Source organism: Hemibagrus wyckioides, linkage group LG14, assembly GCF_019097595.1.
Source record: "Hemibagrus wyckioides isolate EC202008001 linkage group LG14, SWU_Hwy_1.0, whole genome shotgun sequence".
Classification (NCBI taxonomy): domain Eukaryota; kingdom Metazoa; phylum Chordata; class Actinopteri; order Siluriformes; family Bagridae; genus Hemibagrus; species Hemibagrus wyckioides.
This window is the reverse complement of record NC_080723.1, coordinates 8,554,023-8,566,247: the sequence shown is the minus strand read 5'-3', so window position 1 is coordinate 8,566,247 and position 12,225 is coordinate 8,554,023. Positions and strand designations below refer to the sequence as shown.

The window sequence follows — 12,225 nt, the reverse complement described above, 5'->3', positions numbered from 1 at the left end:
ACAGGAGGACCACGGACTCAGATGAAGAGGACAGAATGTGTGCAATCTACACAATGTTACACACTTTTTCTTTTTGACTGTTTACACACACACATTTTCTTACACTATTTGTCATGTTTTTGTGTTCTTCTTTAAGTCCGGTTTAAACTGTCAGAGTTTACTGGAGTCACAGAAGAAGAATTTCACTGTATTGTGTAACTGTTTCCTGTACGAATATGACAAAAACTCTAAAATCTTAAACGAACTGAGAGTTATTGTTATCATGTTCGCTTCTGACTGTGCATTTGCCCCAAACTCGTTAATAGTTTCTATAAATTCACAGCTGAAACTCATTTGACCACTGAAACTGAAATTTGACCAATGAAACTCATTATACTGAATCTCATTTGACCAAAACAGACAGAAAGATCTTTGGATATAAAATATTCTCTGGGGAAAAAATCAACATCTGAAGTTGGCAGCTGCTGGGATTCCAGATTTCTACAGTAATCTCAGCTCTGTGTTTTTTCTTTTCCAAGAGTGAACTCTGATTGTTGACTCACTGAGTCATTGTTGATTCATCAAGTTTTATATGACACGGACAGTCGAAAAAGCATGTGGATGTTGTACTGTGTATTGTCTATGTGACCAATAACTGACATTCTCACTCTCTCTCTCTTGTCATCTCAGTTAACCGTGTGTGCTTTCAGACCAAATCACAACCAAATAACAGCCTACACGTTAACTATTTCTGCATGTTTTATTGACCTTTTTAAGGCATCTGTGAGAAAATCCCAGAACTTTAGAGAACTGTCTCCAAACCTCCAGATCATTTCACTTTTATCTTTTTCTACGTCACAAGACCTTCAATACATTTGATGCATATTAGAAAACTAATAATAGAAAAATAATAATCACAGGTGTTTTGGTCAAGCTTTTTTGGTCAAATGGCCAAATTTAAGGCCTAAGTGGTAACATACTGGAAAGATTCAAACCTACTAACACTTTGCGCTCACTCTTAGTGTTCCATCTCAAGTCTGGTCATGTAAAAACATGTCACATGTGTATCAGTGATACACAGGAAGTAAGTGCATGCAGTGGCATTGGTAGGTTATGTGCAAAAATCGAGAAATCTGCTACAGCCTTAGTAAGTGCTTCCTGTATATTCAACAACATGGTAAAGCAATTCATTCATTTGTAGCTCAGCTACATGCTGTTAAAGCAATCAGTGGACTGAGAAACTCTGCACCTGTTACTGGATGTAAACCACTGAGTCAATTACTGAACAAAATATAGTCAATTTAGTCCACTGGCTGTAGTGTGTATCACAGTCTCAGTTCCTTGGACATGAATGTGAACATGACCCTTCAATTCCATGTGACCTAGCCGTTCTGACCTAGAGGCTGTTGGGCAGGTACAGGGAGCAAAGCAGCACGTTATGGCCAAGTGCTGGGAAGCGTCTGAAAGCTTCCCAGGCATCGCTGAACACGTTGTACTTGAGGAAGACACGGTGCTCGAGGCTGGTGCGTGGGCCAACGTCACGGCTCATGATGTAGATGCCGTCGTTATGCAGTGCACATGTCAGGTTCAGGCCGGACTTGGATACACTTGCTCGCAGCTGCAGCCACTCACCTGTGTGTACGTTATACGACTGCACCGTCAGCGCGTCCTCGGCAGGGTTGGCCCTCGTGTGCTCGGCTCGCTCCAGCTCACGCGTATAGCCGCCCACCAAGTAGATGATGTCCTCCACAGACAGCATCTGCTGCTTCCGCACATGTGCTGAGCACGTGTGCAACACAGACCACATGTCTGACGTGGGGCAGTAGCGCAGCACGCTCATGTTCCTATCTACCAGGGTAAAGAGAGAAAATGTGCTTCAGTCACTGGAAAAAGAGCTGGAATTAACCTGTCCAAAGTTTTAGGTGTGCAGAAATATTCTGAGCAATGAGGAGTAATTTTATTATTCAGATATGAGATTGTGATTGACTTTACTACCGAGATTACAGCACTACTTCCTGTATGTGTACATATGTGTGTGTGTGTGTGTGTGTGTGTGTGTGTACACATATACATACCTCTGGCCGTGTAGCCACCCATGACATAGATCATGCCCTGGCATTCACATGCAGAGAACTCAGTCAGAGGATCAGGCATTGAGGAAACACAGGTCCACCAATCCTGCTCAGGACCATAGCACTCCACTGTGCTTAAACCATGTCCTCCCACTGCATACAGCTTCCCGTTCACTGCCACAAGCTTAAAGTTAGCCCTAAGTACAAGCACAACATGTACAGGTGAAAACAGCACTCACACAACAAAGTGTGTGATTTCCTGTTCTCTGTATATCATACAGTAATGTGGTACCTTTTCTGGTTTAAAGAAGCTATATGAGTCCATTCGTTTCTGCATGGATTGTAACAATGTGCTGCACCAATCTCTTGACTAGCCATCCTGTAGCCCCCAACGATAAAAAGGTAGTTGTCGAGCACAGCTGACCCGTACCCCCTGACGTTCACCATGTCTGGAGGGAGGTTGTTGGCGAGCGGCTTCCAGCGCTGCTCTTGCTCCCCGTAGCGCAGCATGGACCACAGCTCATCTTGATCTGCAAGATCCAGGCAGGTGCCCACGAAGTCCCCGACTGCCACCAGCGTGGCTGTGCCCCTCATCCGCATCTCCCTGATCTGCTCCCTCAATTTAGCAGGCAGCGTGTGGAACTCGGGTCTGCGCAGCATGGGGTGGTAGTGACAGCTCATGAACTTGAGGCATGCCGTGCGCAGCTCATGTGTGCCATAGACCTCCGAGAGGTTAAAGACCTCGACGCAGTTGTCTAACCGGATTTCTGACAGAAGTTGTTTCAGGATGGGCGTCACTTGCAGGAATGATGCAGTCTCTATGAGGTCCTCCAGGGTTTCGTTGACCACCTGAACTTTGGAGGTGTTGATGAACTCCAGGACGAGCTCGAGGCCAGATACACTCAGTCCTTGCAGTTGCACCGAATCTTCTCCTGCCTCCCTCATGCCAGAGCTATACAGCGCCCGAAAATAGTCACTCTTCTCGATCAGCTTGCTCTTGCTCACATTATATGATCTGTTGTCCATAACAATCTCGATAAGCTGCTCAGGAGACGACATGGCTGCGATTTCTTTAAATGTTTTGGTGTGTCCACGTGTTAGTGTCCGTGGGATTATGTTACTGTTTACATTTCCACTCAAGTCTCTGCTCCTAGAACCACCTCTAAAGCCTATATATGGAAATGTTTAGGCCATCAGGGATTCGGATCTGATGCAGTCCAAATCCGCACATGCACAAGCCACTGTCTTGTAGTTAAGTCATCAGTTCTGTAACTAAATACAACAAAAGCACAAATGAGCTGCTTTGTATCATGTTGGTATCAACTGTCAACCTCTATTAGATTTATAGAGCTTTGCTTTTAACCTTACTTTGCATCAGTAAAATGTCCATTCCCAGTAAGTTCCAGTGAGTCCATGACTACAAAAACACACACAACGTAAACACTAACTACGCTGCAATCCTCAAACCATCGTGTAACGTTCAAACTACTTCCTGTTTGGTCAGCTGATCAGCCTACGTCACGCCATGTCATATACTTAAGCGACGTTTGTCGATATAAGCATTATTTAAATATTATTATTTGTTTTTATTGCTTCTACAAATACACACTGCACAAACGGATAACATACAGTTCATGAAACAAAAAAATCCAAAATGTAAAGATGTGAAATGAGAGTGAAATTAAGACAGTTACAGAAATTTGGACAGGGGCGTGTAGAAATTTGCGGGAGGTTTTTTTTTCATGTAACACAACCTGATAAAATGATGTTTTTATTCGCATATGAGCAAATCAAAAATAACATTTTATGCGTAAATGTGATGTACACCGATTTAATCTGTGAGCATTATTCATTTTTAATCTTCAACACATTGTCAAAGAAAATTGTAAATTTCCCTTTGGGATGAATAAAGTGTCTGTCTGTCTGTCTATCTATCTATCTATCTATCTATCTATCTATCTATCTATCTATCTATCTATCTATCTATCTATCTCATCTGACTACACGATGAAGCAATAAATACAATGTCATAAGTGTTGTATAGTTTTACACAAAACTGGAAATCTTCACCATCTGATCGGTTGGATTCTACGTGATTTCCAGTAGAAGTGTGTGCCGCATTTTTTAACAGTAAAAATAACTAACCTAGTAGTCCTGTGTTGTGGGTAATGAGAAGTGCAGAGATGTGTGCTTCACACAAATGCTCACCGGGGGCGTCTTACGGTCAGGTTAATCAAGTGCTCTTTGTTGTTGTTGTTGTTGTTTTTTAATATATATATATATAAATATATATATATATATATATATATATATAAATATATATATATAATTTTACCACATAATAAACCACAAAACACGTTTCATGCTCACTTACATACTTAATTTACACCATGTGAGAATGAGTTCAGGTTGCCAGAGCAGTTTTAATTACTCCTCATTGCTCAGTTTTAATTAATTATTTAATAATAAAAGGTGTTTAGTGTACCACAGTAACCAAAAATTGATCTTTTAATGGATTCGACATAGATATTATATTTTAAAGGGCCACAGTACGATTAAATGCATGTGCTCAAATGATTACTTACACGTAATATAAGTAACAAGTATATTATAAGTATATAAGTAACAAGTAAGTATTTGTGAATAAAGGAAATTTCACAAATTAATGCAACCGTTAATACTGAATTTCAATATAAAACAAATTTACAGAGATGTCTGTTTCAGCCCATGATGCATGTTGTTAAATGTTTCAAGCAATTTCCCCTTGCTGTTGAGAAAGATGTATCCCCCGTTTCTAATAGACATGAACTCACTTCTTAAATCTCTTCCAATAATTAGATTTAATAAAAAGAACAATAGACTCATACTATGACATTGTGTTTAATTAAAGAAAATGTGTATCTTGGTAATAACTCCTTTGTTTTGTACGCTTGTATTATCGATTCTGTATTGTCCTTTGTTTTTTCCCTTCTGTAATTATTGTGTATTTTTATTGTAATGCATGTACATTGTGATGGTAATTCATGCCATTGTGTTATCATTTGTATTGTTTCATGTTATTCAGAATCAGAATTAGAATCCGCTTTATTCGTCAACTGTGCACAGACACACAAGGAATTTATTGTGGTTTTTAAGGTGCTCTTGGTACATACATACATACATGCATACACACATATATACATATCTGGAGTGAGACAGTAAACATTAAAATAGATAGACTTAACAATAAATAATAATATGTGTATGAATCTGGAACAGAGGATTTGTGTGCAGATTTCTACATTATACACTCTATATGCAGCTATATAAATAAAGATATATGCTATTATTACTATTGCAATAAAAAAAAACATTTTCTGATGTACTACACTTCTTAACCAGGATATTAATACCTCCTATAACAAGTTTTGGAAACTGCCCAACAACTGAGGTGCGTTTTCACAAAGTAAAGCAATTTAGTGAAGATGCCTGAAGTCCAGAGCTTCTGCCCTCAGTCTGAGGTCTAGGGTTCATACTAGTACTGGCCCTGACTGACTCAACCGAGATAAATGATCCGATTTTGCATATTAACTCATGATTCATGAGTCCGAGGTCTAAATTAACCCGATTCTTATTTGTCCTGTGGCTGCCACCGTGCTCATCGACTGATTCAGATTCAGCTGAGACTCTTACGTTTAATAACTATACTCATTAAATTATTATAGCGTATAATCACCTGCATTAATCCCACCATTCAATTACTATAGGGTGAAAAAAAATCCACCACTATTTCCCACCCTGATTAGAGTTTGTACAGGAAACGAGGGTTATGAAAGAATCACTGACTCACTACCTCAAAAGGAATCGATTCATTTCAGTGAGTGACTCGACGAAACCCGAGTCTTTAAAAAAGAATCGTTTTTACCACCACTCATGGGTCCGTTGAAATATTTCTCTCGGGTGGAACCGGGCCTAAGTTAAATGTAACTCAATAAAGCCCTTATGTGTGCACAGAACTTTATTCAGCACTTATTATTGTTGCTATTTTTTTTTTTAAATCTCGTTTCACTTTATTTTATACGTGAATTGTTTTTTTGTGTGAAAGTTAGTCAGTGGAGATGCGGTTATACGCCGACATTAATATTCCGGACAACAAATCCTTGTTCTCTTGTTTCCGCCCGGGTTTATTATGTCAGCGGGCGCTGGTGCGTTTTCAAAACCGATAATAAACAAATCGCAGTATAGTAGAGCTATTTAATTTTTTTTTTACTTATTTTGAAGGTTAAGTATTTTAAATTGCTTGGAGGAATGGAGGAGAAACCTTTAAGAGTGTAAGTTTTGTAAAACACTTTCATTTGTTTTTTTATCCTCACATTTAACCGTGACTTTTAGAGCCGCGGTCTTTAGAGAGGGGACATTGGAGTAAAGCCACGTGCTGATCCTTAGCTTTCCTCTCGGTTTAACAGGAGATCTATTGCTTTCTTTTTATTTTGAAGCCTTGCTTGTGGAGATGTCGAAGGCAAAATCAGCGCTTTGTTCAACCGGGTGAACACAATCCAAAAAAAGAGCGGACAGTTCGATGTAAGTCTGTATTCAAGACTGTATCAAACCATATTTTACACATCACAGGAAAACAAAGAGGCAAAGGCACAGTGGATGGTGTTGTTTGTTTTTGTTTATTTATTTGTTTGTTTATTTTTAACAACAGCTACTGTTATGCGTTGGCGATTTCTTTGGCAAGTCTCCTGAGGCGGAAGCTGAATGGGAGTCATACAAGTCTGGAGCTAAGAAAGGTATCCTAGCTTTTTTTGAAGACTGTACAGACTCTTGTAGTGGCACTGGGGCTGAATATTTGTTTGTTTGCTTGTTTGTTTGTTTGTTTGTTTTTTACTTTAGCTCCCATTCACACGTACATTCTGGGAGCCGCGAGCCAGGAGACGGTGAAATATTTCCCTAGCTCTGATGGATGTGAACTGGCTGAAAATATCATCTATTTAGGTGAGAATCTTTTCCTGTAATTCATTTAGCCTTTTTGTTTTTGTTATTTATCTATTTATTTCTTATTGCAGTGATAAAACGTTCATGATAGGCGGCTGCAAAACAGAAAAGATATGTTAATCAGGGAAATGTGGACTTTATTACATGGAGGAAAATGATGGGCTTTGTGTTATAGATCGTAAGGCACAAAAATGGCTTTTCATGGTGGGCTTCACATGACCCTGCGTGGTGTTTAACCAGGATTTGAGGAAAAAAATAATGTAAAATGGTGACAAGAAACACGTCAATTGGATCAAAGAAGAAACAGTTTTGTTTTTGTTTGTACAATTATGTCAGAAATGTCTGTTCTGGATAAACTGGATGGAGCAGTTAGAAATAATAATAAGAGTGTTAAAGCTGACTGAAAAATTGGATATCTGGATATCAGCTGGATATCAGTGAACACCTTGTCAACTACAAAAATGAAAAAGGACAAAAAGAGATTTTAATCAAAAAGAGACGGGAAAAAAAAGCCTGTTTAAGGCCAGTCTTTTTTTCGAATGTGTAGCCTGTTATTCTCAGTGAAGCAAAAGCAGGAGACAAACCATTATTTTAAAGTGGTCACGCTCTGGGTTTAGGAATGTACAGTGTGAAACATCTGATTATAAAGATCCAGATTCATTCTTCACTCCAGGTAAAGTTAGAGCAGCCTGACATGTTAAACAAGAGAACCCAGGATTCTGCTTATACAGTTTACAAGGTTATAAGGGGCAAAAGAGGCTAAAGGGGGTAATTGTAGTATTTTGCTCTATAATACAATCCTTCAAATGATTCACTGTGTGGGTTTCAGGGAGAAGAGGTGTTTTCACAGGAGCCTCAGGCCTGCAGGTGGTGTACGTCAGTGGTAGAGAGGCTCAGCAGGAGCCGGCACCTGCTCACTGTTTCACCCCGAAAGATCTCGCAACCCTTGTCACTCCCCTGGTGTCTAACTCAAAATTTAAAGGGGTTGACATCCTTCTGACCTCGCAGTGGCCTCGAGGAGTGTGGCAGTATGGGAACAGTCCGGCAAGTCCCTTCTGCGTGAAGCATAACATGATCTCCATCTCTATCTGTAGACGTTTCTCGGTAATTTTCTTTGTTTTTTTGTTTCAGGACATTGACACCAAGTTTTGTGGTGTTTCCTCCATCGGAAATCTAGCTGAAAAGCTGAAGCCTCGCTACCACTTTGCTGGAATGGAAGGAGTTTATTACGAGCGACTCCCATACAGGTATGGACGTCTGATGACCGTCTTTTTGTTTATTTTATTGTTTTTATACCAGAGTTTTCAAAGGAATTTCTATTTTATATTTGGTGTATTTCATTTCTGTTTGTTGACTTGCACAGGAACCATATGGTCCTCCAGGAGAACGCACAGCATGTCAGTAGATTCATTGCACTCGCAACCGTTAACAACCCTGCCAAGAAAAAGGTAGGCTGCTTATTGTTATTCTCAGAGCACTGAAGTGATTCGTTTAAGAGTTCTGATTGTGATACAGAATGTTCGGTGTGTGTGCTCTCTTTTAGTACTTGTATGCGTTCAATATTGTCCCAATGAAAAGCACGGACCCAGCCGTGTTGGTCAAACAGCCTGAGGACGTCACTGAGAATCCATACAGGAAACCAATGAAAGAAGGCAGAAAGGAGAAGTCACTTCCATCTGCAGCTGCTGAAGAGGTGTGGGTTTGTCTTGATGTGTAAACCTTTTGTATGAAGTTAATAAATCTTCATCTGAATATGAAAATGACCTATGATTTGTCTTTTAGTGTATGACCCCATATTTAGAGAGAAACCTCCATCATAGAGAAGATTAGAGAGATTTTTGCTGAGATATTGCTCAGCTTGTCATTTCATGTCTGTCTGGAACCTGTGTGTTGATCAGGATGAACCAGCGTCTCAGTTCTTCTTCGATCTGGGTCAGAAGAAGCCGCAGCATCAGGGCTCAGGGAGGAAGAGGCCACCTGAGTGGGACGGATCCTTTCAAACCAAACAGCCTCGCAAACACCGTGAGTCTTATCTCCTCATCACTCTCCTTTTTGGCTGCAACATTCACAAAAAATCCTGTGAAATCCTAGAGGGACTAAATTTGGCTTCATTTTTATGAAATGATATTACAGCATTTTCTACATGAATGTTTCAAATGTGTTCTTTTATCTGCTGTAGGTTTTGTAACTATGAGATGTTTTTTATTAAGAAAACCAAATGTGGACCAAGAGATTTTCATTCCAAATGCTTCTTATTATTAACATCTTATCCGATGTCAGGAGAGAAAGGCTGAAACAGATGCAGTTGCAAGTAAAGTCATTTTATTAACACAAAGGCACAGGTCAGGTGATCAACAGGCAGCTTGTGACACAACTAGAAGTGATATCAGAGAAAGAGCCAGAGAGACAGTCTGTAAATAAAGTCTCAGTAACAACAGGTATGGCACACTGAGCGTGTGCTTCAGTCAGTGTATCGGTCAGTGTGGGGGAAACGTTTACAGGTGAATGTGAAAAGGGGAAGCAGCGGGTGATCAGTCAGACGGTGAATCTGAACGAGGAAGTGAGGTTGCAGTCTGGGAAACAGAGTTCGGTGTGTACACGATTGTAGGCTGCGGTGAATCTTGGGAATTGGAGTGAAGTCTCTAATGCCGTGACAACTGACTGCTGCAGGAGGGACTCGGGCTTAAGTCAGTTTTTCTTCATGATGTTGGATAAAGGCTGTAATATATAGTTTTTAGCCAAGAAATAAATACTCGTTGTGTCGTTTAAAAATGAGTTGATTCTGTAAGCTGGCTTTACATACCGACTGCTGGAAGATTATTCTGCTCCTTTCTACAAATATATGGTTAAAATGAGCAAAATGATCTGTCACTGTAAGAAGTAAAATCTTTTCAATTTTTTAAAATCTGTTTCCTGTTTCTTTGCCCCATCTTGGTGAACTCAGCTCAGCCGACTGGACCGTGCTGGTTCTGTTTAGCCAGTCCCGAGGTGGAGAAGCACCTGGTCATTAGCATTGGGGTGCACGTGAGTTCTACATCATACATGTCTGACTGCTTGATGTAAGAGGAAGAGGACACATTGATTGAGCTCACTGAATAAGCTTTAACAGGTGTGTGTTTTCTCCTCAGTGTTACATGGCGCTGGCTAAAGGAGGCCTGACCCCGGACCATGTGCTGCTCCTGCCCATCGGACATTACCAGTCAGTGGTGGAGCTGCCATCTGAGGCGGTGGACGAGCTACAGAAATACAAAAGTGCCGTCAGGAAGCTGTACAAGAGCCGTGGCCGACGCTGCGTCTTGTTCGAGAGGAATTACCGCAGCCAGCATCTTCAGCTCCAGGTGCTGTGACCTCCCTTTTTCTCTCTTCTCTCTCACTACTGACACCATGAGCATGTGTGAGCTGTGTAAGACTATGCTGAATGTGGAGCTCTCATCACATTTTCTGTCAGTTATATCATCACCACTGACAGATGACCAAGGATTTACACATGCAGCCATAAAGTCTAAAATATATTTTATATCGATTTCTACCCCATGGTGTGTGAAGTTGTTTTTTTTATATTAACATGCTTGTTGTCATCTATAACAAGCAGCATATTGAGCAGGGTACTGCGCTCTTCACAAGGAAACCTTATACAGTATGCTTTACCATATATGGGGATGAAGGGGTGTTTCTTTATGCAAATTAGTGTTGCAGTGAATCTTCTCTACAATTATCACCATTACTGCTTTTAATAAATGTGTAAATTTAATTATTGTAGTATTTTAATATAATAATTAAGTGTGTCATTAATGTTTAGTAATTTTTTTAACAAATTTTTTAGAGCTCCTTGTTGTAAAAGATGACCAGTTTGAGTCACGAGTGTGTGTGTTCGTGGGAGCTGCCTGTATGGACGGCCTTGTAAAGCCCCAGGGTCAGTCCAGCAGCACCACGTAAATTAAAGTGTGTGAGCCTGTGCCAGTCCAGGGCGGAGATCTGAGAGCCTCCGGTTCTCCGATGGTTCTCAGGCTCACTTACATCACTGTCATCAGTTTAAGTCTGAGCAGACAAACACTGTCTGTCCTGAAGAACATACAGTCTGAGGGATTTATTCCCGATGATGACCAGACTTAAGTTTGAACATACTTCTTTAAATGTTTGTTTATTAAAAAGGTAAGTTAATTTATCTTGACTTTCCTTTTGCACATGTGAGATTAAGTGTCTGTGTCTCTGTCTGTGTGTCTCTGTCTGTGTGTCTGTCTGTGTCCTGGTGGCAGGTGGTACCTGTTCCCATGGAGACGTGCAGTACAGAAGACATTAAAGAGGCGTTTACGGTGCAGGCTCAGGAGCAGCAAATGGAGTTGATGGAGATCCCGGAACACACCGACCTCAAACAGGTACCACAGACCACACAGAGTAGCATGTCCTGGAAATATAACGCCATGACCCCGGTCATTTATCCATACAATGAGACACAAGTCACCACACATCTCTCAGAGCAGATTACATGTGTTCCTTCAGCAAAATGAGTTTACCTGATTCAGTCTCTTTCTTTCTATCTTCGGCCTAAGATTGCTCCACCGGGAACGCCATATTTCTATGTGGAGCTGGATACGGGGGAGAAGCTGTTCTACCGCATTAGGAAGAACTTCCCTTTACAGTTTGGAAGGTAGGCATTAGTGTTAGTATTGAAGTGCATGTTTTAATCTTGTACGATTCTGAGTGTGTGTGTGTGTGTGTGTGTGTATACAGGGAGGTCCTAGCGAGCGAAGCCGTTCTAAACATGCCAACCCGCTCAGATTGGAAAGAGTGTAAAAGCAGCAGGGATGAAGAGGAAGCTCTGACCAAACAGTTTCGCACTGAATTCCAGCCCTATGATTTCACCATGGATGACTGAGGAACACAAGCTGTTTTTATTTCCCCTCACACACAGGAGATCTATCAGCATCTCCTGTCTCCTTTACTGTACAGACTTTCTGTATTGTTTTTAAACAGATATTATCAGAGCTCTTTGTTCTTACTTCTTTGTCTCAGAGACTAAAGCTTTCCAAGGACATGTCTTTACCTGTCTGTTAATAACTGTTGTACAGTCAACAATCTGTTTTTACCCAGCAGTCGCTCATTAAAATAATTTTGAACTGTGTGTGTGTGCGCGCTTCTGGATATTTTATTAGCGCCACAAAATGTGAATTTTTAGGACTTTTAATATAGCCCTTGC

The 12,225-nt window shown here is 40.6% G+C and overlaps 2 protein-coding genes across 3 annotated transcripts; one reads left to right on the top strand and one right to left on the bottom strand.

Annotated features, from left to right (window-relative positions):
* Positions 1 to 725: 725 nt before the first annotated feature.
* On the bottom strand, positions 726 to 3,544 carry klhl42 (kelch-like family, member 42). 2 transcript variants are annotated; one of them, XM_058408723.1, is made up of 4 exons: positions 3,420 to 3,544; positions 2,344 to 3,323; positions 2,055 to 2,248; positions 726 to 1,827 (listed from the first exon to the last, which is right to left on the bottom strand). In XM_058408723.1, exons 2-4 carry the CDS (start codon positions 3,108 to 3,110, stop codon positions 1,376 to 1,378), a joined length of 1,413 nt encoding a protein of 470 aa, XP_058264706.1. In that variant the 5' UTR covers positions 3,111 to 3,323; positions 3,420 to 3,544; the 3' UTR covers positions 726 to 1,375. The 2 variants fall into 2 exon arrangements, with proteins under 2 accessions (XP_058264706.1, XP_058264705.1); XM_058408722.1 differs by having other exon boundaries at positions 2,344 to 3,538.
* Positions 3,545 to 6,197: 2,653 nt separating this feature from the next.
* On the top strand, positions 6,198 to 12,116 carry cwf19l1 (CWF19 like cell cycle control factor 1). Its single transcript, XM_058408534.1, has 14 exons — positions 6,198 to 6,361; positions 6,527 to 6,611; positions 6,739 to 6,823; positions 6,927 to 7,028; positions 7,858 to 8,072; positions 8,160 to 8,275; positions 8,392 to 8,476; positions 8,572 to 8,721; positions 8,927 to 9,050; positions 9,973 to 10,052; positions 10,157 to 10,366; positions 11,285 to 11,404; positions 11,579 to 11,676; positions 11,760 to 12,116. The coding sequence occupies exons 1-14, from the start codon at positions 6,339 to 6,341 to the stop codon at positions 11,902 to 11,904; spliced, it is 1,638 nt and encodes a 545-aa protein (XP_058264517.1). The 5' UTR covers positions 6,198 to 6,338; the 3' UTR covers positions 11,905 to 12,116.
* Positions 12,117 to 12,225: the final 109 nt, after the last annotated feature.